At 37.1% G+C, this 27,840-nt stretch overlaps 1 protein-coding gene across 2 annotated transcripts; it reads right to left on the bottom strand.

Annotated features, from left to right (window-relative positions):
• Nucleotides 1-1,847: 1,847 nt before the first annotated feature.
• Nucleotides 1,848-27,840, bottom strand: POU1F1 (POU class 1 homeobox 1). 2 transcript variants are annotated; one of them, XM_035315311.1, is made up of 7 exons: nucleotides 27,714-27,840; nucleotides 10,278-10,343; nucleotides 9,343-9,456; nucleotides 8,756-9,001; nucleotides 6,945-7,109; nucleotides 5,430-5,490; nucleotides 1,848-3,301 (listed from the first exon to the last, which is right to left on the bottom strand). In XM_035315311.1, exons 1-7 carry the CDS (start codon nucleotides 27,838-27,840, stop codon nucleotides 3,088-3,090), a joined length of 993 nt encoding a protein of 330 aa, XP_035171202.1. In that variant the 3' UTR covers nucleotides 1,848-3,087. The 2 variants fall into 2 exon arrangements, with proteins under 2 accessions (XP_035171202.1, XP_035171203.1); XM_035315312.1 differs by lacking the exon at nucleotides 27,714-27,840 and adding an exon at nucleotides 17,224-17,276.

Here is a 27,840-nt window from a genome sequence, read left to right as displayed (position 1 = left end):
TCTGTTATATCCTTCAGATGAGGGTAACAGAGTACTTAGCACTTAGGAGACAGGTGAACCACATATTTAGATATTAGTGTCTTGTTTTGTCCTCTGTTCTAGTTTTAATGCTACCTAACGTTACCATAGGTAAAGTAAGAGCAAGTAAAAAAAAAAAAATCAAAAAATAGTGCAGACCATGTCTGTCAAACAGCCTAAACTACCTAAACTTACTTGTGGTCTTATAAAGCTAACCCTCAGAAGTCTTATCTAGTTTTTTTTTCTTCCAATCAAGAGTGATGATGGCAATTATCCAGTGAGTAAGTTGTTCCTCGAGAAAACACTGAATTGCTACTTTCTCTAAGTCTAAAAGCTGCAGCTGCAGCACATTAAATTGATTTCATCCTTTAAAAAAAAAAAAAAAAAAAAAAAAAAACTGCTCTAATTTGTTAGTATTTCCATGGAAACAGCTAGCTGTTGTTAGATGGTGGCTGCTTCTTCCATTTAGTCTTTTTGTCATTCTTTTGCAAGAAAATGTCATTATATGTCACCTTTCATTTTATTTTGCTATGCTTCTGCAATTAGTCTTCACTTGTGAGACTTTATGGAAAACTAGAAATCACAATTTTATGGTAAGTCTGTTCTTGAATTAACTTACAGCATGCTAAAATACACAAGTGCATCAGCACAATACACATCTAAAAAACTACAAACCATTATGTGGAATACCAAATATATAGGAATACTTTATTTGGGGATGGAGGAGAACATACAGGCTTATATCATTTTTAGGAAGCCTTTTATAATCAACAAAATAACTTATAAATAAAATTCATATTTGTAATTTCAACATACATAACACTAGGTTACATAACGTCAAAGGTACACAAATGCATGCCACCACCTTCACTGAGTGCCAATCTTACCAAATGCATTTATCTTTCATTCTTTTGGAAAGCTCATGATCTGTCAATACGCATGGCTGATAAAGACTAAAGCTCAGTCTTTGCTGTTGTGGGTGAGCTTTGCTAGTGATGAGGATTTTCTGAAGAGAGAACATAGCATAATTTCTCCCATTTGAATTATTAGACTAGAGGCTACTTCTAAATTAAGGGGTTATAGCAGTGCAATTCACCCATAAAAATATATTTTCGTAATCCAGAGGCCTAATTTCCATAGCTGAATATGCTTATGGTCACTGTAATAGGTGTAAGAGACTATTTAATATACAGCAGTATGAGAACACAACTTGTACACACTGCTTTTAAGTGATCTTGAACATTAAAGCCCTCTGCTTTCTGTGGGCCTATTATCTAGACATTTTCTAAATCATCAGGTCTGTTTTATGGAAAAATAAAATTTATCTGGCCATTACTACTTGCACGTACTCACTTAATTTCAGTCCTGGGAAAAGACTAAAATACATATATGGTAATAGACTATTTAATAACAATGAGCAGGGCTGATGAGATGGCTTGATAATCTATCCCTGGTGAGTACTAAAGTCCTTAATTTAGTTTCTTAGTGTCTGGCTTTCTGATAGGTGGAGCTCTGGCATGGTTGTGTTTTGGTTTTTGTTGTTATTTTTTTGTTGTTGTTTTGTCATTGGTTGTTTGTTTTATGTTAGTAGGGTTCTTCTTTCCATTTTTTTTTTTTTTTTTTTTCTCTCCGTGAATATTTCCCTAGGCTAGGGGAGGACAAGGGATTATTTTCAATTAGTGGAGTGTAAGAGAGCGGGAACATACAGTGCAATAAATGCTTTGTGTGGATACTTATTTCAGAGAGAAAAAAAAAAAAGAAAAAAAGAAAAAAAAAAAAAACAACACTTTTTTTTTAGCCTAATACATTCTCACTGGTGTATGTCCACAAAAGATTTAATCAGAAAAAAAAAAAAAAATACAATGCAGAAAAAAAAACAAAGTCACTAAAAAAAATAAGAAATAATAATAAAAAATCCTCTAGTTTTCCCCCCCCTCAAGCCACAAAGTCATAAGGTAAGGTAAATTGTTTCTAAATTATTTCCCAATTTTCATAGCTAAATACAGCTATACAGTTTAAGGCACACAATCAAATAGCAAGAAATACCTTTGATAACTAGCATAAAGAAAAAGGTCATTTATGGTTGGTATCTGCTTAAGGCAGTCAAGTGGTACATTAAGCGTTAGGGGCTGTGTTGACACCTCGGTACTGGTAAACTTATTGCACCATGAATAAAAACAGCAATTATGGCACATCTTTCATGTCTTCACTCTGAACAGACACAAGGAAGTTACCTGAAATGGTTCAGTCTGAGGCGTGCAGCTTCTGTGAGTTGGTACCTGGATTTCAGCCAGTTTAGCAAAAAGCAGCTCTTCTGTCCTCACCTGGCGCTCCACTGCTTGCCTTCCTGGCTCGCTCACAACTAGTGGCAGTCCCACAAGATCCTGTGGGTATTTTCTATCTGTGGCCATAACTAGATAGTCAACATCACCACCACCACAAGTTTAAGGTCACTTATTCACCTTTTCCTCTTTCTCGAGGTTCTAACTTATTTTTCATGTTCAATTTATTGAACTCAGTGTTCACTGCTGGTGACGGGACACTGCAGGCTCACAGTCTCACAGATTTAGCTAGTTACCATGGGGTGCAGGGTAAAGCAATTACATCAATGTGCAGAGGCAAAATTATTTCAAAACAACAGCGGCTGATACCAAGCTTTGTAACCTTTCTTCATGTGTAACGCAAAGGATTTGTTTCCTCATGCTTAGATTACCTACATGGGGCTCTCTGTTAATCATTAAATGTAGCACAGATGCAAGGAAGGCACGGTACAGGGAAACTGCAACTACCTGGGCAACTTGTAAAGCATTTCCGGTTGTGTAATGCATAACAGGTTCCTTGCAGTTAAACAGAGGCCTCCCAGTCTTTAAATATATGCTGTAACATTTAATTTGGTCCCAACCTTTTACATTAAAATCAGGTCTTCCGCACTACACTGCAGCTGAAGCTGGCTAGTTTGTAAGGGAATCAAGTGATTTACTGATTTTTATTTTTATTTTTTAAACAGCAAAGTACTTGAAATATTTACAAAAAGCAAAATAGAAATCCACAACTATGCATGAAAAAGATTTACCGGCACTCATGATGCTCCTTGATAATAGAACTAAAGGCGTTCTGATGCAAACTTGTCTTCACTCTTTTTTCCCTTTGTCTTCTGTTGCAAAACCAAACTCTCACAACTTCTTTCTCAAGATTGAGCCCCTCAGCCATCCTCATAATTTCCTGAGAAGAAGGCTTACTTTGTTCTCCAAAGTGCCTCTCTAGGGCTTCTTTGGCAGCAATACTGGATAAAGGGACAAAAATTTACCTTTAGACACTTTTCTGACACATTCAGGCTTTTGCCATTAGTCCAGTAGAAGGGTTGAGTCAGAGCACTGAAGGCAATGACTTGGTTTGTTTCCTCTTTTGCTGAGTAAATAAAAACCCACAGAATTTACTGCTGTAGTACATTGCTGATGTGAACGGCATAACACGCAGAATGCATGAAATTAGGAATTAGGAAAAAAGAATGCAGAATTTCAGCACAGAGTCATTTAAAGACAAAAATACCATCATGTTCAGTGCAATTTTAGTGGTAATCATGAAATATTTGTGCTCCTTGATGTTCTCTAGAACATACAGCTACTAACTAGACATGAATGAGACCCTGGGAATGAGAACAAGCCTGACCACCCATTCTGCCCCAGCCACAGCAGCGTCATTGGTGTCCAGCAAATGCACATTGCTGGGGTCACCTGGCTGTGTCATACCATTCACCTTTAAAAAGGGGAAGAGCTTCCTCAGTTATCATCTGGGATGTGCTGTGTCAAGTTCTGTATCTCACCTCGTTATGGAGCGGACACAATATTACTTTTAGAAATCAGAGATTACAGCAGCCTGTTTTGTTGCATTTTCTAAAAATAAAAAATCAGCCTTAACCTGTTCTTCACATTCAGCAGTGACAAAGTCGAGTGGTTCAATAAAAAAGTAAGCTAAGAGTACTATCTTTCCTTAATTCACTTCCTCTTTGTGTTAATGTATTCTCAAAAATTTAAGAGTATCTGCAACATGCTTGCCTGTGAGCAACAGGGTGCACCCAAAACTAGCTTCAGCAGTAGCTGTAATTTCTTTGGACGCAAGAGGGCACTTCATGCTTTGTTCTGGAAATGAGGTGCGGGTATTTCCATTATACAAATGTACAAAATAGCTGCTGGAGTTCCAGTTATTTCATCTGTAATATGTTGTTGGTCTTTCGTTTATAGGTTTATTTTGAAAAATTTAGTAGCATTGCCAAGCCTGCCTACCTAATTAATAGCATAATGCTCTGCACACACAGAGATGTATAGTTAATTATTTTTGACTAGAGTTTTTTAGGTTTCCTAATGAAAATAGAAAATAAAATAGCTTCCACAACTTCAAATTAAGGAGCTTTTGCTCAGGTTATAACTAACATAATGTAGTTAGTGGGACTTGTGTTTTACCTCTAGTTTGACTTCAAACATCAGTTAAGAGTAAGAGTAAAGCTGCAGTTCAAGTAAGTCCATCTCCCTGATTAGTCTGAGGTCTTCAAACTGAGGTCCTACATGCCTTCAAAGAAGTAATTAATATTTTCTTACTATATTGGATATGGTCCTGAACTTCCCCTCAATTATCTGTGCCCTTGAAAACTTGCCACATTTGATGGTCTCAGTGAGATTAGATATAAAAGTAGGAATAATAATAAGCTTAATGTGAAGACTGATTTCCTCAGCAGTTGTTAAAAAGCAACAACAGCAAAACCCACAATGTTAGAGGAATAGTCTTCAGGGCTTCCTCTAGCCAGGGGGAAAATGCCTAGAACAGAGATGCTCTGAACTCACTGCTCTCAGTCAGTCAGTAATGCACAAACTGTGTAGGGGCATGGCACTATCCCTGAAGACCTTACTCGCTTGGAGAGAAGCAGTGAGAAGAAACTGGCATCCCAAGAGAAGCATCCCCTTAGAGGAATACTTTAAAAGTCAAAGAAATCATATTTTCATTTTATTTCTTATATCAAAGGCAATATGATTCAAAAAGGAAAACCCAAGTTGAATGGGAGAGGAGAAACTATGAGCTGTCACTGTGGGATTCTGAGAATTGTAATAAAGTTTTTTTTTTCTTTTTTTGTGTTTTGTTTGTTTGTTTGTTTGTTTTTCCAGAAGTATGTTGTCATATTTTGAAAAAAAAAAAAAAAGTTTTTAATTGGGAAATTTAGTATATTTGGAGAATATGGGGGGCTTGGAGGGGTATGCTGTTGTTTTTCACTAAAATGTTTTAAAATAATTTATCTTTCATTAACTATTCATTAGTAGGAAAAAAACACCTCGATATCAACCTCACTCCCCCCCCCACCCCCCAAATAAGCATCTTAGCCAAAGGGTTTTCTAACATGTAACCGCATAAATATGTATTACCTTATGGTGGTTCTGCGCTTCCTCTTCCGCTCATTCACTCCAACTTTTTCATTGTATAAAGCTGTATTAAAAACAAAAAAGCAGTTAAGTTATATGGGGAATGGAAACTGAGCACAATCATCTCTAGAAAAAAATCATCCTTTTGTTTGAAGACAGAAGAAAGTGTAACAAATACTGTTGCTGGGATCACCACAAGAAGGGCACCACACACAGTTACACTTCTTTCTTTAAGGTCTTTTGGCATTGTTTTAACTACAGTTATAAATATTTATAGCAAAAATGGTGTGCCAGTGGTAAAGCTGCAAGTAGCATTGTCTCTTCTCTGCCAGTGTACCCAAGGAAACATACATCAGCCCCCTCCTTTTACATACCTTCCTCCTTGCCTTCAAGGTACAGTGTAGAGAGATGCAGCCCATCTCCATACTCATCAGCTACCTCACCCTCTTTCTTCAGAAATAAGGCCCTGGCACCTATCCCATTTATTTATCTGCCCCACCTTCTGGTGGACAAATCTCCCCTTGTTTTTCAGAGGCCACTGTCTGCAGGCATGATCTTACCTTGCAGCTCAAGCCTGCGCCAATGCTCACGCAGTCAGCAGCTGCTACCCACCCCTTAGAAGTGATCCTTATAATGGGCTGACCACATTAAGAGGTTTTGGTTCCATTTGGTTCAAAGGAAAATGAACTGTGTGTCAGAAGCAGCTCCTTAACAATGTTTCCTACTGTTGAATATAATGGAAAATGCAAAAATAGTATTAAGATCATCTCTTTCTTCCTATGTTAGGTGAGTGCCACACAGTGGTAAGTCCTGGCTTTCAATCACCTCCAAGCATACTGCTTCACATCACTGCCATTCATCCTGTTGAAAAGGTGCTTCCTTAAAACCACCCATTTCCTTTGCATCGACCAACCTGTTCTAAAGTCAGCTTAGCCCAGTGAACCTCAGAATTCTTTCTACAAGTGGAAATTAACAGGGCAAAAGGAAGGGAACCCTCTAGCAGCAAAAAGGTCGCAGCAAAAACATCACATCAAAAACCTCTATGTCATGCTATTCTTCTTCAGGGGTTCAAAGAGGACTGCCTTAGCTGACTGAACTCAAATTCTTTATCCCATGGCCACGTCCTGCATGCCAGAGACTGGAAAGAAGAGTCTTCTGCTAGTGAAGAATCCCAGTTCAGTGCTGCACGCACTGTCCTGCAGATCCTAAAGAAGTGGTAATGACTCTGACCGATGCTACAGGAGTGGGACTAGCTCACTACAGTGGGACTGAAGGAAATGACTTCCAGAAGGCAAAGTGATGTTTCTGCTGTTCTGTATCCTCTATGGCTTTCAGTTTGCCCCTCCTCGTTCACCCAAAAAAGATAATAAAATTCACTACCTGCCATCAGCACAGCTTAGTATTTAAAGCTAGTAAAACAAAAACCTTAATTTACAGAAGATGCATATTAGTCCTTCAAAGTATTTATAACATTGTGTTCTAATTGCAGTTGATATTCAGAAGATTTCAGCTCTCTACCTCCCACTTGCTCTGCTTCCTCCAGCCACTTGGACAGTATTGATTTCAGTTTGCATGCGTTCTTGAAACTCAGCTGCAAGTTTTCAAACCGGCAAATTGTAGTTTGGCTGAATTCAGAGCCATGCACAGCAGCCAGTGCTTCCCCAACATTGGTTTGCGTATAACCTGTCAAAAATTAAAAGAAAAAAGTCACTCTAAAGCTTTTTAGAAAAGTGTTACTGTCCTTGATACACTTAAGCCTTCATTGCTGACTCTGATGAACCTTGTGTGCCTGTGGTGTCTTCAGGATGGTCTTTCTGCAGAGACTTTCAGCTCACCTCAGAGCTGCGTGGGATCTTCTGTTGATTTCAGAGGAGTTTTACAGGCTCTGAGATTAGGAATCTGAGAAAGGTCCAGACCCCGTAACCTTTCTTTAGAGGATGCCATGGCAATAAGCTAATCACTAGCAGCACTGCTGGCCTCCTGTTATTTGTTGTGATGCCTAAATTGAAGCGATCAGAGAAGTGCTGCACTTTACACGCGGGCACTGACGTGGTAGCTCTCCACTGAGTGCATTGAATAATTTGGCTTGTCTTCCTCCCTCTCTACCTCTGCACCAGGATGGGCACAATCTCTTTAGATGCTGAATGTCTCACAAGGCAGCCTTTTGTTTCCCTTTTGACTGCACTAACTGTGTCTCTCAGTCCCAGACCCAAAGCCCATATTAACTCTGTCTTCTCTTGTAAAGCTCACCTCAGATTAGTTTTCCTCTGCAAATTGCATTTTTCCCATCAGAGCATTAAGCTCGGTCTCACAGTCTCTCCGCCATTTGTTTACATCAGAGGAAGTTTCACTCCCTCACAAATTACTGCATCAAGATGCAGTAATAATTACACTGATTAATAGCTTGGGGCCCTGATAATCTTTCCTCTGCTGTGGTTGATGTTGAATAGATGATATACAGCAAAAATACCTAAGTACCCAAATATTATTATAAAACATAAATTTCTGCTTTAGTGCTTATTTTTGGACTGCAAATGGAACACAAGAGCTTTCTAGCTATTGAGATAATGCATAAACACATGTAACAATCTTATATTTTTTCTTACATTTATAAAGATTTTTTTTTTTTTTTTTTTTTTTAATAGAAAGATGCCCAATGACTGTTATGCTACAGTGTAATTCTATAAGCAATAATGTCAAAATTGCAGGTCTTTGTTTGGAGTACCCAATATACAGCTCACCAGAGACCCACTGATACAATTCATCTCACATCATCCCCACTAGTTATCAGATAGGAACAAAGAAATCAATTGCTGCTGTACCTGTGTCATGCTACCAAAAAATAAAACAGGAGGAAAATCTTCCTACTGGTGTGAAAAATTTGCTATGGATGTCATCCATTTTAGTATACTGAGGTGGCATTGCACCATCTTGTAAGATGGAGCACTTCATGGGGAAGAGAATGGGAAAAGGTTAGAGAATGCGCTGCCCTCAGTTGCAGAAAATTTTGAGCTATTGAAAAACTGATGCACCTGCTACTGAATGCAACTTAGTGAACAACAACAACAACAACAAAGTATCTGCTCTTGTAAGGAAGACAATTCAAAAAGCAGGAACTTTTAGAGTTACTTCCTGCATACTAAGCTGCAAAAAGCTGAAATTTATTAATTCTGTGCAAGTCTTCTAGGAATGGAAAAAAATTGGCCATACAAGGCAAGGATTAAAGTTATGTTTAGACAATTGCACAGACCAGACCATAAAACACCCAGAAATAATTGAGCTCTCTTTGGAAATTTTCAGCCTTTTGTTGGCTGACAAAAAGCACATACCCAGCTTAATTCTCCGCAGTTTGAATTCATTAGCAAATTTCTCCAGCTCCCTGATTTCAGGGGAGTCCATGTCAATAGGCTCTTCAACAGACTTGCTTTTCCTGCGGAATTCCTGCTTGAAGTCTGCAGCTGTGGGATCGTCGCCGAGAAGGGACTGGTGCATGGGTGTGAAGCCGTGGCCCAGGGCACAGGAGCTGGCACTCAGGGCGTGCTCAGGGAATTTATAAAGGCAAGGAGTCAGGCTGCCTGAGCAAAACCCAAAAGAAAACTATGTGCAGTTATTCTGCTAAACTATGAAAAGATGCCTTTGTCATCTCATAACCAAATCTGCAGTATTTTTTATGTAATTTATATGAAAGGCCACCCAGGAGCAAGAGTGAGGATCTCCCAAGAGACCCGGTCTTTCTCTTGTCTCCATATACAAAAGCAGAATAGCAACCACTTTCACAACCCATAGCCATATGTATTACATAGTCAAACTGTGACATGTCATTATAGATTTCAGATAGGAAAACCACACAAACACACACACAAACAAAATCCAAAAGAATAAGGAAAAGACAAGAAAAAAAAAGAAAAGAACTTGCTTTGCAATGTGCTGACACCATTGACTATGTTGGGATGTGGCATGCTGCATGTCTGTAAAATGCGGCTCTGAGAGAGACTTGCTGATAGCATCTCTGGAGTTGCAGGCTTGATACCTAAGAAATACAAGGGTACAAAAAGAAAGGAGAAGGTTGAATATTTATTTATTTTGGAACAGAACACAATGGATTTCTGAGCAATACCTTTTTTTTTTAATACCTACAGACTTTACCTGGGGATCTAAACAATGCCAGGAACATTTGCAATAGACAGGTTAGACAGATTAATGGATAATGATATGGAAGATTTGGACATTTGCACACAGTGAAGGAAGTCTACTGTCAGTCTGTAAGAAGTCCCTATACAGACGTACTAATCTACACTAACTTAGTGAAATATTTCCTTCAATCTTAAGTGAAATAAAATGCTGAGTTTGATCTGGATTAGCTCTGAGAAACAAATATTTCCTGGGCTGTGTGTTAATCTGGCTCATGGAATTGTCTCATTGAGGGCAACTTGAACTTGCATAGAATAAGATTTCCTCTTTCTTACTTGGCTTGGGACTTTAAAACTGAGTGGGTTGTTAGCATACCTGTGAGTGGAAAAACCCATGATCATCTCTGTGAAAGCACGTCATACTGCTTTATGGCATTCAGAAAAAGCATAAGTTGAGTGAAAGTATTTTTTTTTTCTGGCTTTGAAGGCTATCCCAACATGTTTAAACTGGTAAAAATGCAAAACAATCAAACAAACAATCTTGATCATAACTCTCTATTTCAAATATTGATTCTAAATCCTGTTACAGTTTCCATGCTACAAGTTTAATGCTCATTTATCTTGTCTTCTTTAAGCAATTGTCTTGAACTGATCCCTCTAAATGAAAACTGACCAAAATCAACACTCTAGTAGCTCACCCAGTTTAGGCTACATCTCTTACCTGCCATCACCCCATAGGTAGACGGTTGATTTCCGTAGTGACAGGAAGGTACAGAGTAATGAAGTCCTGCCAATGCATTTCCCAAAGTCATCATGGCAAAATGGAGATGGGAGCATTTAGGAGTTTGGATCAAAAACAAAACAGATGGGACTGGTAAGAAAATGTATGAGGACTCAAGAGACATCCTTTCAGTTTAGAAGTAGACAGTATCCTTGTATATTGTTTTTTCTCTAAACATTAACTCTGGGCCATAACCACCAGGCTGATGCTGCTGGAAGTCCGGAACACTGGGCTCAGTCACACTAGATGAGATTGCCACTACAAGTAGTGAGATACCTTTTGAGCCCAAACCAGAAATTGTCATGTCATGGTCTTGATGTATTATTTTAAACAAAAACTATGGATCTAGCCACAGTTTATATATACTGCTGAGTATGCAAAGCAATGAACCCTCCAAGAGGAGGCTCCCCACCCAACTTCCACATACCATTTCATTTATTCTTACATGAAAACTTGTTTTGAGTTTCCGGAAACATCATTGCCTTCGCTATTATGAAATCCCAGAGTGAACACACACATATAGGAAGGCAATATTTTATGCATGCGTAAGACCTATGTTCTCAAAAGCAGCTGTTTGGAACGTTTGCTTTGCAGCATCCAGAAGTCATTTTCACAAGTGCCAAGCCACTGAAGACATTTCATAGTGCTTTTGTAGGGTTGTCAGGAAACAAGATGATAGATTCTGGGCTCATCTAAAAAGTTTGGCTTATATCAACATTTTCTATCACCAGCAGCAACAAGCATGCAATGAATTTATCTCCAGGTGTTTTCACAGGGGTCTTGCAGGCAGCATAGCAAGAAGCATAAGTCTGACGAAGAGATTCAGGAAGCATATTCCACTGGTTTCTTTCAATATTACAGCTGCTCAAGAAAATCAGCAAAGAGATCAAACAGTAGCAAACTTTCATCGGTGAAAGATGAAGCTTTGCTCTATTTCCCACTTCTCCTGGGCAACTTCTGGAAAGCAGAAATCACCATTTTCTAGCTCACTCAGATGAAGAGAGGTATTTCAGTTCTGTGCTCAGTAATCTCCAATGCCTGGAGATTCAGACATTTTACTCAATGCAAAAGCTATGGTTCCTGACAGGTAAGCAGACAGTAGAAACATGTAAACTGTCCCATCTAACAACTGTTCTAAAGGGTGATATAGGGATTAGAATCTCTGTTTTTTACAACAGTAATAACAGTAAAATGTCATGTTTAGACATATGTATACCTCTATAAACTCTGCTAAAAGAAGCATGCCCATAAATACACCTAAAATAGAGATTAGATTAATAATACTGATGTACTTAGAGCAATACTGTTTTTCTGTTGAATTAAGATCTAGGTGTTTACTTGAGGTTGTTGGTTTTTTTTTTTCTTTTTTCTTTTTTCTTTTTTTTTTTTTCTATTATTATTTCATAATCCATAGTCTGTACTGTTTTATAAATAAAAATTACAATTTTCAACTTACTAATAAATATTTGATACTAGGCAGGGAGGAAGATGCTACTTAATAACAATTAAAATGTATAGGGTACTACAGAAAACTATATGATAGTGTATATTATTTGAACAAAAGTACTCATATTTAATGATGTAGCATTGTTACATGCCTTTTAATAACATTTGATATTTAAATAAGTCATTAATCAAAATTCTTTCAAGTCTACTTTTTTTCCACAAGTTTTCATTAGGTGTTTTCACCAGAATGGCATTGTTTATTACAATTTCTGAATCTATGCACAGAATTTGGAAACCTTTACTCATTGCAAATGGCACCTTCTGTCACTTTTATTCTCACAGGATCACCTCCTAGATGTGATCTTGTGAATTAAATTCCCACCGACTACAGTCATATTTGTCCTTGTGGTGTAACTAGAAAATATATATATAAAAAAAAATCCAAAACAGTTCTGCAAATGCTTTTGATAATACTGCCTGTCACCATATATTTTTCCCTAGATCAGAGCTATAAGGATAAATAAACAATCTAGAAAATACTGCTATAATACGGATATATAAATATGGCCTCATATAAAATGTAAATTCTTCTGTATAGTTCCCTACTAACACTACTAGCAACAACGGTGTTAGGATATTTTGAGCTTCCTACCTAGCATATAAAACCATATTAGGTAACACCGATGCTTAGTTTTCATTACCTATATACTATTTTATTTTATTAAAACATTTCATTTCCAATGCATTCAGCAAAAGAGGTGTTCCTTGTTAAGACTCCAAGTAAAATTCTTACCTGTATGCAGTTTCAAATAAATCAAAACTATTTATTTTTCAGTTCCTGAAAGTTTTCAGTAACTTCCGTATTCTAGAATCCCACATCTGTAGATTTGAGGCTGCAAGAAATTCCTCTCTCTCTTTTTCTCTCTCAGAAAATTTAGTATTTAAATGTAATTATTTGGGTTATATACACAAACACATGAATTTCCAAAATGTAGATGAGATTTCCATCACCAATTTTGAACATTCACTTTAATCTTCAGTTTTATTCAGTATGTAATATACTTCACATAGCAATGTTTCTCCTCGAAAACATTTCCATATAGTATTCAAACCTATTTTAAATACATTTCCTATTCAAAGTAAATTATATAATTCAAAATTGTGGTTACATAAACAATCTTTCAATTATTTACACAACAATTATCGTTAAGACTATAATGATAAAAAAAAATGTCAGCATTTGAACCTGTTCTAACCTACTGTATTTATAGTCTAATCTTATAATAAATTAAGAGAAAGCTAAAGTTTGGCTGAAATGCAAAAATTGTGAGTGTTCCTCATTCACTCATGATGCAGTTTTGTGAAATTGTTTTTACTTTAAAGTACGTCCAGTCCTGCACATAATTGATACCAAATACTTTAAATATTGTGAAACCTGATGCAGGCATATCATCTAAAAGCATTATAAATGAGAGTTATAGAAAGCAATATTATTTTTAAAAAGTACCTGTAGAGACAACATTGGTCGCATGGTTAGAAACTGGCAGGCACTCTGCTGCGCTGTGATGCATTATCAGAGGCAGAGAGGGAGAAGAGTCAGAATTCAAGGGTACAAAGGTGTCGGATGAAGCAAACGCTTGGCAAGTCATACCCTCAAAGAGGTGAAAGGCAAAGAGCCACCTTCCCCTGTTTTCTAACTGAACAGATCCTGAGTGATTAACAGCAGCTCCAACTGTATTCCTGTCTTTGTACTTGCATATACATATACAGAAGGGCTCCAGAGCACAGGGACGTCGTGTGCAGGTATTTATACCACCAGGAAATCCCTTTATCCATTTTAATGTTCTTTCCCCAGTAATATTGCTATACTGCTATAGAGCCTCCTTCCTTCCCACACAAACACAATACACGTCCAATTAGTGTGGAGAGAAGAAGAGGGAAACCAGAGACATGATTTAACAGATATTTTCAATTAGGTCTTTTGTGAAGAACAATGACCAGAAAAAAATAAATAAAAGTGCTGTCTCCAAAGTCAGTAGCAAAGAGACAGGTACGTTTAATACTAAGTAGGTTTCCACAGTTAACACCTGCCCCCAGAATCTCATTCAGGCAATTGTCTAGAAGACAACCTGGCTGAGAGCTCAATCAAAAGTCTGCAGAAACCAAGAACCTATAGCAAAATACTCTGAATTAACCAAATTCCTAGTGGTTACACAGTCATCATTTGTCTTGTTATACAGTCATTATTTGTCTTGTTATATAGTATAAATGTTTTGTAACACACATCAACTGTATCCAAGAGGAAGCTGCTGAACAGAGTTTTACGTATGCAAGAACTTCTGAATGTTTATCTGAGATTGTTTATCTTGAGAATGTTTATCTTGAAAGAGCCTATAGTGACACATTAAATTCATTCACAGTTACTATTATTAATTTATAGCACTGCAACATCTACAGTCTCATCCAGAAGGTCCTGGTCTTTATTGTTCTAGTGACTAAGTACAAGCAGAATCTTTTTACAAAGAATTAACTATCTAAATGATTTGCTGGCAAGAAAATGGAATGACTTTGGAACAGTAAAAAGCATACAGGTTAATCTGAAAATGATGAAAAATCACTAAGTACATCATAGTCATATATTCTATGTATATGTCATAAATTTCAAAGGAAATAAAAATAAATAAATAAATAATAATTAAAAAAAAGAATCAGATGTTCCATTTCATTAATTTTACTTTTTAGGAGGTAAAATGTATTTTTTATTTTAATTTGTAACCAAAGATGGTTGGGTCAGACCGTAAAGATGATGAAGATGATGATACTCTTGGTGTAAGCCTTCTTGGATATTCCAAATTGGACCAAATGCCCAAAGCAGGATTTTGATGTAACAGGCTTCCAATATGTGGTATGGGAGAGATCATATGTTGCCTTTTTTTTTTTTTTTTTTTTCCTCCCCCCATAGAATCCTTGATATTATCTGTAAATGTGATTTTGTGAAGGCTGTGTCTTTGGGTGTGGAGAAATTTCAGAATTACTGCATTTTACAAAGTGCACGTGTGTTTTAGCAATAATGAGGCTAAATATTGGCATAACTACTTTCTGTATATAAACTTCTATATTGTAAAATTTACAAAAACTTTAAAATAATCATTACTATATTATGGAAGATACTGCCACCAAAAGAATTGCCATCTATATTACTTTGGGCTTGGCCCTAAATATATTAAAGCCTGTGAACTCAGGAGTACATTGGCTAATGAATGAGAACTGAGCATTAAACTCCAGCATTTGTTCAGCTGAATGTGCATTTGGAACCCATGCAGTTTTCAGATCAGGGCACTGCACTGAAGGAAACTTAGACAGATAGATGTCTGTACTTCTGACACTGCTTTTAAACTTTAAAAGTTCTCAACAGTTCTCAAATAGGATATCCCTCTTATGACACAAGTAATTTTGTTAGCTCCAATAGTAGATCTTGGCACACTTGGCCCAAGTGCTATACATAATGGAAAGTATATAAACTGTCACTCAATTGTGTGGAAATTCAACAATTCTTTTAAGAATGTTCACCTTTGGTGACCTTTTCTCCCTCAGCAAGGAGCATGATAAATCCACAGGTGTCTTCAGTCCACCTATACACTGAGGTTTTGAAGCCACGGGATAAAAAGAAACATGAAGGATAACTTTACAGCCCTCTCCTTAACAAATATTTTTTTCTAAAATACCAACAGGTAAAATTTCTACTGCAAATTCATAGCTAAATGCAGAGAATTTGTAGCCTTTCCTGTAGTGCAAGATAGAGCTCACTGCCAGATTTCCATTTCTTCCTGAGGTTAGGAGACTTACTTGACTTTGTCCAGGTTTCCAGGTTTTCAAGCTTTCCCAACGTGCAGAGTTCATTAGAAGAGAATGGTAGTATGTTCATGAAAAGTATTGATCCACAAAAGCTCGTACAGAGAAAGACTGGGAAAGTATGTTCAACCAGTGATCATGAGATACTGAACTTTTCCTCAGAGTATAATAAAAAGTTGTTTTGTGACAATATCCCAGATTCCTTCTCAAATAAGTTTTCCACGTCACTATTATTTAGTGTTGTGTTTCATACTGCAGAATGACTTGGATTTTTATTTTTATAATGTATTTGTGTCACATTGCCTACTTCTCAATAGAGCCAACAACTTTGTTATTTTTATTTTCCTGAACAACGAGACTAGGTATTTGACACATTTCATGTTCATCGGATGGAATAATTGAGATCACTTCTAACAAAAACAGACCCTGTCTTAAGACTTTGATACAACCCTCTGTGGTTTTTACTCCTAAGTCTGTCACTATTTTCTGTTCTGCCAAGAAGAATCCCTTGGGGGTGAAGCTCTGTCATGCTAGCCATGCTCAGCTATTTATCTGGATTTCAGACGCACTTCCCAAAAGTCACCCTATGACTCTCATTTCACAGTCAGCTTTAAACTCTGACAGTAGATAGAATTTTCCTATATTTGCTCTTCTTATCCCAGCTCCTATCCATATCTGCGGTAATAGATATTATTCTGCTTGTTGAGGGAGGTCATGGGGCCATATGGATCTGAAAAAGACCACCTGACCTCCATGCTGACATTTCAGAAAGCTGTGCCAGGTGTTTGTCCAAGGACACCATTCCTGGAAGTGTTCAAGGACAGGTTGAATTAGGTTTTGGGCAACCTGGTCTGGTGGAAGGTTTCTCTGTCCATAGGAGGGTGTTTGGAATTAGATGATCTTTAAGGTCTCTTCCAACCCAAACCATTCTGTGGTTCTATGACCCTCCATTCTGGCCATAAGAATATGTTAATCATAAGCAAAAGTAATGATACAGGGCTTCTCTTCTGTGTCAAGAAGGAATTAGATTTTGGGGCTGGGGAAGTCAGACTGAACTAAGAGCAGTTTCTCTCCTCTGACTACACCCACAGAGTCTCAAGTCTCAAGTTGTTCCAGACTAGTAGACTACAAATGGGAGAGCCAGGGACATAGATTTTATTTATATATATATATATATATATACACATATATATATATATATATACACACACACACATATATATATATATTAATCTTAATCTCATAGGATGGTAAAGACTTCCCAAGGCACTTCTTTTCTTCTCAGAAATCAACTGGATGTACAGCTTATCTGCAGCTTTAGAACAGAAATGCCCCACCTCAATTCACCATATCACCTGTATCTGACCATTCTTCAAACTTCATTATTTGGTCAGATCTCAGAAAGAAAGTCAGGACTGTACTCATTACTATTATCCTCATAAATCCCAAGCACCATCTGAATCTCAACACTTAGCACCCCAGATTTAGGCAGTTTATAGAAACTGAATGGATGTGTCCTTTTTCACCTTTAAGCCTTATGAATAAGGAAGGCTTCACTAGACTCAGTAAAGTGGACCAAGTAATATACCTGTAAGTCTTTATCACCCAGAGAGGCCTCTTCATTTCTGAGTTGTCTTCCAGTACTTATAAACAAAAAGGTTGTCATTCAGCTGAGGGTTTCTGGCAGCAATTTCAGACCTGCAGCCACCAACTCTATCCCCTACCCTTCCTTACACTTACGAGTGTCATAAAAATGCAGCAGGGGGGATTCTGTCCTGAGACCCATGCCCCAGTCTCCAGCTGGATCGTGGTATGATATTGGTACACGTCACGGTAAAGCCCATCTGCTCCCTTCAGCTCAGTTGAAACTGGTCTTTCAAGTGGCTATTATTTCTGTAAGGAGGACTAGGGAAAATGAAGATTTAAATGACTGAGCCTCTTTTATGCTGTCCATGATGGGATATAATGAAATCACCTCCATTAAGTTATCTACAATTTTTACTTCCTACCAAGAGACTGACTTTCTCCTCCTAAATCTATTCCAATTAGAACTCAAAAGACTGAGGAGAGCTTTCAAAAACCATTTAAGTTTTTGTTTATACTGAATTAAGTTATTTGTTTTCATGGCAGAAAAGTCCTTTCACAGTTTTCTCAGCTCCAATATAGCATTTCTAGTGCAGGTTTTCAGGACTGGATGTGAGGCAGCTGGGAAAAACACCATTGTTTTGCTCCACAGAAGGACAGAATCTCTGTGCCCAAGAGGTGATCCCATGCTGATTGACATGAAATTTCTTCCTCACCTTTGCAAAGTACTACGTCATTACTAAGGAAATCAGGCACAATGTTGGTCTCGTTAGCATCGTTCATTCTTTCCTTTTCATGGGTCTCTATGACATTCTTCTAGATAATGTATGCATTTTGGAAACTATTGTTTAGTCACCCACAGAACCTGCATAAATACACATATTCAAAGGAGATAACTTTAATGGCAGACGCTTCTATGAGATGCAGCATCTAGTTGCACAGCCTGCCTACCTTAACTATTCAAGTGCCTTTGGGATCCTGTTGGGAATTTTGTGCTAAAGGTTGCAGATTTAAGGATTGTTCATAGAAAGAGTTTATAGTGTTGAAAGTCTCTACAGGCATAATCACTACGATACTCCTAAGGCTGAAACATGTCCGAGTCAAACAATCACCCATATGTACATTTGCACTCTGGAGAGGTATACATGCACACACACATATATAAATAGTGCAGCTCAGGGAAACTCTGTTTCATTGAGAAGTAACCTTCACTTTTGTCTTTTCTGTACATGGGGTGGAGATCTATTTATCTCTTTTTATTTTGATACTATAACAATTTGTATCCTTGTAACCCTAAATATTTTTGCACAATGTACTTGCATGTAAAAATACCTGTCATACGTTTAATTTTTATGCAACCTCCCAATTTTAAATTCTATAATTTCATGGTCAGTTTTCACTGAGTTGGGTAAAACCTATCAAATAATTTGAAAGGAGAAAATGAAAAATATTTTCTGACTTGTTTCTATTTTGCTACAAACAGTTTTTAGCATATATGTGATAAAACAAGGGTTTTAATATTCTCCAGTTGTATTCCAGCTTTCTAAAGAGTTCCAGCTCTGCTTTGGCCTTCAGTTATATCATTTCTCTGTGCAGGGTATTTTCTTTACTCATTTTACTCCTAGGACACTCCACACTGCTTAGCAATCATTCAAAGGTGAGGAATCTGGTGTTAACTGTTCTACGTCCAAGCTTTGCTTGCTCAATGTCGTGCAACAAGAGCATCCGCACAACATAATGGAAGCCATTCCACATGCATATGCACTGTGAAAGAACTATCCTGGAACAGTAAAGGCACAGTTCTTCCTCCCCCCATGTCAAATTGGTAGCACACTTGGGCCTTTGGGCTTTCTGCTCACAGAACAAGCAGCCTTAATGTTAGGTGGTGTCAATGGAAGGTGGAAGTACTGAGCATCACCAGAAAGGCAAGGCTGTGAAGATTTGGATTCCTTGGATTCTAAGCATGAAATATACTAGTATTTTTGCCCCAGACCAGTGATCTGGATACAAATAAACATCAGTGATATAACCACAGATGCTGTAGCATCTTTGCAAGATTTTTATACTTCCAATAGTTTACAACTGTTCTATAGACCTGCACATTTACACAGGTCTTCCTTTCAATGAGACTACCCAGACGTGGTTTTTTTTTTTTTTTTTTTTTTTTTTTTAAGTTATCATAGATTACCATTTACTTCCCATGTGGCAAATGAAAAAGACATCTCTAAGTAAAGTACCTTGTGCACAGGCAAAAAATCTTTTTCCTATGGTAAGACGTAAATTGACTGTCAGTGTATATGCCATGGATGTTTTCATCTAGAAATGATGGGGAAGGAGGATTAACTATTTTCAAGGAAGACACTTTCCCAGGGACCAGCACAATGCAATTCATTTTTAAAGACACATAGACACATAGGCTTATCAGGTCTTGCTGCCAAAGTCTGGCTCACTGAAGTCTGAGTAAAAAACATGTGTAATTGCATTAGAGCAAACAATAGCCTTAAAGCCTGATTTAGAGCAAGCGGGACTACTTGATAAAGAACAGAAAGAATGCAAGATTATTTGTTTCTTCAAACCACCTGTCCTTACATTAGATCACCCCTGCAGAAAAGAGCCTCTGAGCGTGCAGCACAGACATGATCTGTTACCTGCGGGGAATGGCAGTGTTCCCACGGCTCTCACACAACAACCTGAGTGCTGTTAGCAGCTCCCCATGCAGGGAGTATCCTAAAATACATTTCAACTTGGAAGTAAGATGTGCAAATTTAAGTAACAGTACACAATTTCCACTGTTTTGCTCCATGCTCCCAGTCAGACTGACGCTTTTCAAAACATTACATATATTACACACAAGTTGCTGCAGAGCGAGACCCTGACACTGCATGGCAGTGGTCCAAGTTCCTTCCAGTGTAAACCCAGTTTTCAGTGGGGCAGCATGGGATCAGGCTGCAAATGGCTGGGATGGGGCCCAAACAGTGGACCTGTACCAGGCATGAATTTAGCCAAGTATGTGTAAAATAAGCTATATTTAACATCTTTAAAATATTAACATAACTACTGATGATTTAACAATTGTTAAAGGCCAAGTTTAAGTCTCAGATGTATATTGGCTGACTCATTTTCAATTAATTGAGGACCATATCCAACATCCTTTTCACTGGTAAAAATCTATTTTTCCAAGTGGCTTTTCATTTGGAAAATTGGATCTTTTCCACACAGAAAGAGTGTTTCACATACCTGAGGTTATGAATTTATCCATACAGTGCTATTTCTAACAACCAAACTTGTAAGTGAACACTCTTAATCCTCTCCAAGAGACTTTTTCATTTTTTCTTACGTCATTTCAAAAAGGATGCCTGTAACACCAGGAAGCTTTTATCATGCAAACAGGGGCTTTTGCTACAATATCAAGACCATTGATTCTTTCCTAGTGTGCCTTTTTATGTACAAGAGTACAAACCATTTTGTACAAGAGTACAAACCATTGTATCCCTGTACAACATAATATAAAAAGTATTACTTTTTTTTTTTTAGATTTAATACATATACCTACACATAAATATTTTATAAGTATCCAAATATTTACAAAATTGTGCTCTCACAAAGCTTTTCTGAATATTCACATATACTGAATACAATGTAAATGGTACTGTGAATCTTGAAAATTAAAATTTCCTGTACAGCTTCAAAGTAGTCATTTTTATTTTTTTAAAAAAAGTTGTTAAACTCCCCTTACCTCAAATGAACTGATAAAAACTATTATTAGTATTTGATTTCTGTATGTAGCTGCACCTAACCTGAGTTGTCAATTATAAATCACACTTCAGCACTCTGAAGTCATTTCTTGATATTTTCAGATTCTAAACCAAGTCCAACTACAAATTAATAATAATAAAAAAGTGCTTTCAAAAGATCAAACCATTCATCTGTATGGTATAGCATACCTTTACTAAAATTTAGTTAAACAACAAAAAACTCAGCAGTCCTGTAAGGATCAAACACTGTAAAATGCTGTCTTTGATTTCTTAATAGCATCTTAAAAAAGATAAGAGCTTTAAACATGATACCTGTGGAAAAAAAAATGGTTAGACAAATATATAAGTATACATATATTTGCCTGCTGAATAGCAGCATGAGATATTTGGAAAACCCTAACATTTAGAAAGTATTATAGCATAGAACTGAATTACATTCACTTGTGCTTTAAGGTCCATTCACATTCCCCCAGATGGTGCAAATTCGCTTTAGTACAAATGAAACATATATATATACCCTCTGCTTCTCGGTTTATATTTTCACTAGCAAAACAGTCTCTCCAAATGCACAGATAATCAAAAAGTCAAAAGAAGAGAAAAAAAAAAATAAAATAAAATGAAAGCAGGATTTGACCAGGTCTAGGTCAAAAATGTTACAGACATGCACTTTTATACCCTGAAGTGACACAAAGGTGGAAAGCAACTAAGTGTAAAAGAACTAATTTAAGCACATCAGGAAAAGAAAGTATAGCAAATGAATCAGAACGAACAGAGAAATCTTGCCAGAGTAAAGCTATTAGCCCAGATCCTTAAATTAGTAAAAACCTCCCCAGGAAGTGCCTTGGAACCATAACATACTTCAGATCTACCATCCAAATATCTACTGACCTACTGCTGCAACTCATCAACACATATACCAAAACCGTATCATCTAACCTCTGCAGCTTCACTATAAATTGGCCCATTTACTATTCAAGATGACAAGGTCCATCAGAAAAGCTACAGCCTACCTGGCAGTGCAAACCTTTCCCATACAGAAAATGCATAAAAAGATAACTTTTTTCAGCAGTTGGGCTTATATTATGTCTTCAAATATTACACAATGAAAAATGAACAACCTCCCAAATATTTTTCCTGAAAACATCATTCACTTCACATATTTCACGTCTCCAAAAACAAAAAATCTTTTGAATTAGAATTTAAAGAGAATTGAAGACTAGCCTCCCTATCTTTTGAAAGGATTTCATAAATTTCCATCTAGAGGTCAAATATGCTAGAAAGACCCAAGTACATTTGAAGGCTCCTCCTGTGTTTTCCTGGGATGGTGCATTCCATAAAATGGGTTTAGGCCCATCTCCAGCAGGATCACAGCAATGTTTCTGCAAGACAATCCTCATGAGCATTTTCAACCTACTTATATCACATAGTGAAAGAACGTATTTTATCTTTTTTTCTTCATGTGATCTCAGATCTAACTCTTTACAATTCATTTAATTAGACTAAATAGCAAAGAAACTTCACTAGTCTAGACACTTGTTATAAGCTACCATCAATTTTACATGATTTACAGCCAGAGGCAAATGCCTCAAATGCCTCTGTCTCTCGAGGCGAAGTCTGAGAAGACTCTAACAGGTAACAACTGAAATCACATTCTGGGAGACTGATTAATATTTCTGCCTGTTGCTCAGCATTATTGGAAACCTGGGAAAAGGATAAGTTTAAAGTCATAGGAAATGTACTGAATAATGAAGAGTCTCATTTTTTCTCCTTCTTCCTCTAGCATAACAATCACCCTCTGATGTGCTTACCTGCTTCCCTCATCCACCCTGTGCTGCTAGCCCTTACTCCCCAGTTGTCCCTCATTATACGTCCCGGTATATATGCCCAGTTATATTTGGATGGCAGATAGACAAACTAATGAACACTTTTCAGCTATAAAGTCATTCCAAATCTAAAACTATAATCCTAACATGTTCAATTGTAACAATTTTGGAATAAAATAACAAACTGCTTTATTTCAGTTATTGTCCATAATGAAATCAATGTGTTGATATGGAAAGTTTCAGCTTTAAAGAAAAGATATTCAGAGTTTCAGAAAATATTATATTAAAAGTCTCATCTAGTGCTATGGGTGCCTTTGAAAATCTTCTACAAATACATCAACTAGTATTTTTATAAAATGATCTGAGGTTGCTTTAAATAATATATTCATAGTTGTTTCATTTTTTTAATCTGCAGTATTATATTTGCAGTATAATGTACACATAGCTTATATGGAGGCAATAAGCTTATAGATTTCCTATTGGAGGAAAGCTTTCCAGACAAACTGCAATGGAAGACATTAATTCTTTTGGGCTTAATCCAAATATGTAATAATTTATAGGAATGCAATGTTACTTAATAAGATTTACAGTAGCAAAGACACAAGATCAAAGTAAAAGTGAAGTTTGTGGACTTTTAATTCAAATCATCTGATGTTACTCCCTTTTATTTTTTTAAAACAACCCTAATATTTGAACTCACAGTTTACACAAATACATTTTACTCTTTTGCACCAAGATAACTGTAATGTTCATGCTTCATCCTGAAAAAGAAAAAATAAACAAACAAACAAACAAACAAAAGTATTCATTTAAGTTCAGTCTAATTAAAATGGCAGATACAAGTAAGTCAAGAAAAGCAAAACTGGACTTTCAAATACTTTCAAAATATTAGGGTCAGATTTGGATATCATCACTGAACAGTGCATTAAGCAGTAAACAGTCTCATAATACTCCAGAAACACTACTCAGTACAAGCACAGCCAGCAAGGTGTGTACTAAATGGGAGTTTCTAATTTTCTAAAATGATTAGTGATGAGAACTCAATTATTTCTGTATTCATGGAGCCAAGTGACAAAATAATGTTGCTTTCTTTTGATATCAGTGTAAAATAAAGGTCATCGGGTAGCTACAAAGATCAATACCTAAAAGAGATTATTATATGAGCTCCCAGAAAATCCTAGTTATCTATATTCATGTCTGAACTTTGCCTGCACACACTGCATTGATGAATATTAGTGTATTAGACAGACAAACATCATCAGCTAAACACGGTCAGTAGTTTTGAGTTTCATTTCCAAACAAAACATCTTGCAAGCAAAGTGATTTCATTAGGATATTCAAACCACTGGCTGGCTTTGTCTGAAGGTCATTTAAAATTCTTTGAAATATGAGACAAAGTTTTAATTCTGAAATCTCAAATAGCATTTAAAATGCATTATTCTTTAGGAACATATTCCATAACTCCCACTAAAAATTTAATCCACACAACTCAGGTTTAACCAACATGTGTTAAACCCGAAAAGTGTACCTTCACAGTAAAAGAATAATCATCATGGTATAGCACCACTCCGCCCTTTGAATAGCTTCTTTTATCTAAAGACCTTGCCACTGTCCCCAGAGGCATTGCTTCAACTTTATGGGTGAGGAAACTGAAGTGTTTTCACCCAAGAGAATACAAAATTGGTGTTGAAGCTCAGGATAGCAGCCAGATCCCAGATCTGTCAATGCACATTTTGATCAGTGTTGCACTTCTAAAAACTACGTAGCTTTTAAAAGTATTCACATGCCATGGAGGAAAGCCTGAGATGTCCCACCACACTGATATTAAAAAAAATCCACTTGCATTTTCCAGGGTGAACCCATGGGCAATGGATTATGATTGTCCAGCCTCCAAATTCAGAAGCCACCATCTAAGAACTTGCCTGGTTCAGTCTCAACATGAGCTGGCAGGGGAGTGACCATATTCTCCCTTCAATTATGAATTAGAATGGGAATTAAAGGAAGGATGATTTTTGATTTTTTTAAGGTGAGAAATAAAATGATCTTCTTCATATACACACCTCTTTTTAATTATTGCTCAGGAAAAAGTTGGAAAGTGGGAACCTTACCAAAACACAACTAAACTCAGACAACAGTGGTAGAGTAATTGGCATAAACAATTGGCATAAGGCTACAAGAATTACTTGTTGTTTGAAAGAGTTTGAATGTGTTTCTTTCTTCCGATGGGATTGTAATGCTTCTGGTTGGAACTGCACCTACAGCCTTTTCACAAAATCACTGTTCTGGTAAGTAGCACCTAGCTTTCCTTTTAAAATGCCCCACCATACATGCACTTTTTTATGTAAACCATGCTGGGAGGTTGGCACAGAAGGGATTGGAAATTTCCTTTTAAATTACTGAATTTCATTTTAATCTGACAGCAGACGTGTAACACATGGGGAGAGGCTTCTTACTGTACTGGCAGGTGTGCTGGCCTGAACGGGCAGTTATTTAAATAAAATACCATACCACTTTCCAGGTGTTAAAGGAAAAATCTTAACTCAAACCTGCATATGAGTGGGGGAAGTGGGAAGAGGAGCCCTTCTCCTTCCATATAGAGAATCACTCCAGGAAAATGAAAGCCCAAATTTAGCTCAACGGTATCTAGACCTTTGAAATCCATTCTTTCTTCCCATATGTGGAAGCCCTATATTTGGGCCATAGACAGGACCCACCTTTTGGAAGGGTATTTCTTCCTCTCCAGAGCAGTCAAGCACTCCCCAGCCTGTTATTCCCCAAGTTTTATAACAATCCTAGAAGGAACCATAAGCATCCACCCAGGTGATGCTGCTTTCCTTCATCTGCCATACCCATCTTGGGACTTTAACAGTGGCTGTGGGAGCTGGGCTTTTAAGGAAGTTTCCATTAGGATGCTCTTGTAAAAGATGCAGTAGGTCAGAGGACTTCCATATTATGCAACACAGCCTAGGGACTTTAAACATGTTTTTTCTCCATGTGTTCCTTCTTTTGAGCTGGAGTTCATCACGGTGAAATTCTTCCTTTCAGTGTTGCAGCCTCCCAGCAATGATGTTGTAGGGAAGGAGGAGGATGCACAACCTAGCCACTGCTCCGCGTCTTTTACACTTTATCATGACACTGCAGCAGCTGAGGGGAAGTAACGAAGGTATTGCCTGGAAGTCATAACCCAGTCCTTGCAGTAACTTAACACCAAGAAACACAAATAATATTATTTATAAGTCACTGTAAAACTTGCAAGAACAACTGTGTGTGAGTCTAAATACCATGTTGGTCATGCAGAAAATTCTGTGCAGCTACTTCAAAAGGACCACATACAAAGAAACACTAGGCTTTCCTACATGAGCTACCGGGACAAAGGATGTGAATATACAGAAATAAAAGGAACTCCTTAACACTTAATATGGCCTAGAAAAGGGCCCTGGAAGAGCACAAACAGAATTCTCCACCCTTACTAGTTCAGATCAGCACAAATGAGGTCTCTTCCAACCTAGAAATTCTGTGATTCTGTGATTCTGTGAAATGTAAATATTCAGAAGCAAAATTGAAGCAAGCACAGAAAGGAGGTTTGGAAACAGAATCTCTGAGTTTAACATGCTCTTGAGGACTACAGTGGTGATAGTGCTGCATCCTCATCAGTGCACTATGTCTATACAGCCAAAATTATGGACTTCAACATTTCAAGGGAAGAATGTAACCAGAAAAGGAAGCTTTTGCTGAACTTTCCATAACACAATCCATTACACACCACAAGCATAACCTCAAGACAAACACCTATGTGAAATATGTTACCCTGCAAGATGCAATTTGGTTGGCTGCACCTTCCTAAAACCCTTTGGTTGACAAAATCTGTCCTCTTGTTACTTCCTTGTTGTTTCCACCTCTTTTCAGACCCTGCTTTTCCCACCAGCTTGGAATTGGCTAAATTCCCTTTTTTAAGCTCCCTCCCACTTAGTTGACTCAAATCACACAGTGCTAAATCACTTGCATCATAGGACACCAGCATTGTCTTGTCCAGTAAAATTTGAAGCTACAAACTGAGCAAAAATAAACAGTATATAAAACAAAGAGATGGCATGTCTGAAAGATAGCCAGTTTTAGCACAATTCCTCATAAGTTAGGTACAGTCTAACCTTTTCATATTTAACTGGAAGTTAACGTGAGACATGCATTACTATTTCCTCAAAGAAAATAAGAACATAACAAAAAACCTTGCATATCCCCAGTCACAAAACTGTAGTAAAAGTGAATACTACCACATTTTTTTTTCTGCCAGTTGGCATTTACTAGCTGATCATAACAACACCACTTCTATTTCATGCAAGTTTTATTGACAATAAGTTGATTTCATTCCATCTGAATAAATACCATTTTTCCGTTTCCAGTCTAGTTGGTGCTGTTTAGAAAAGCTGGTGATCTACACAACTGCTCCTGACAGAGCACATGCAGGCAGCTGCCCTCCTTCTTGCATTGCACACTCCAACACAGAGAGAGAAGAGCACAAAATCAGATCTCTCATCTCTATCTCAGTGCACTGAGCACATGATGTCTTCCCAAAAGCCTGGGAAAAAAACAGATTTGATTTTTAACATTCCCATCCTCACGTGATTCACAGTTCCTGTTATTTATTCTGCTATACAGTTTTCATAGAGACCATCAACTGAGCAATCTGGATGATAAATTAAGTCCTTACAAGTAAATTATATCACTCTCAGTGATGGTTTTATACTAGCCGGAAACATATTACCTTTGAGTTCACAAAAGCTTTAACACTTTAACAGAGAAAGCCAACTAAGAAATTTATAGAAAAAAATATAAAAGAAAAAAAAAAAAAAAAAAAAAAGATGTATTGCTAGTAATGTCTATGATAACCTATTGTCTCCACACAGCAAAAGCAGTACCTGAACGGAAGATCTCCACAAAGCCATCTCTTAATCTTTTTCTTAATCCAACACTCAGGCTCATCTTCATGTTTGCAAAACATAACCACTTGTTCTTTTTCCCCCAAACTGTTGAAAGCATGTCCAT

Source organism: Oxyura jamaicensis, chromosome 1, assembly GCF_011077185.1.
Source record: "Oxyura jamaicensis isolate SHBP4307 breed ruddy duck chromosome 1, BPBGC_Ojam_1.0, whole genome shotgun sequence".
In the NCBI taxonomy this organism is placed as follows: Eukaryota; Metazoa; Chordata; class Aves; order Anseriformes; family Anatidae; genus Oxyura; species Oxyura jamaicensis.
The sequence above is the reverse complement of the archived record's forward strand: the minus strand, read 5'-3'. Positions and strand labels throughout refer to the sequence as shown.

Bases quoted from the DNA above. Each gene is read 5' to 3' on its own strand.
- POU1F1 (XM_035315311.1), bottom strand. From the start codon at position 27,840: ATGGACATGCTTTCAACAGTTTGGGGGAAAAAGAACAAGTGGTTATGT. The intron at 5,491-6,944 runs GTAGAGAGCTGA...TTTTTAATACAG, and splicing joins GGAAGCAGAGCAAGTGGGAG to CTTTATACAATGAAAAAGTT. The intron at 3,302-5,429 runs GTAATACATATT...CCCTTTATCCAG, and splicing joins AAGCGCAGAACCACCATAAG to TATTGCTGCCAAAGAAGCCC.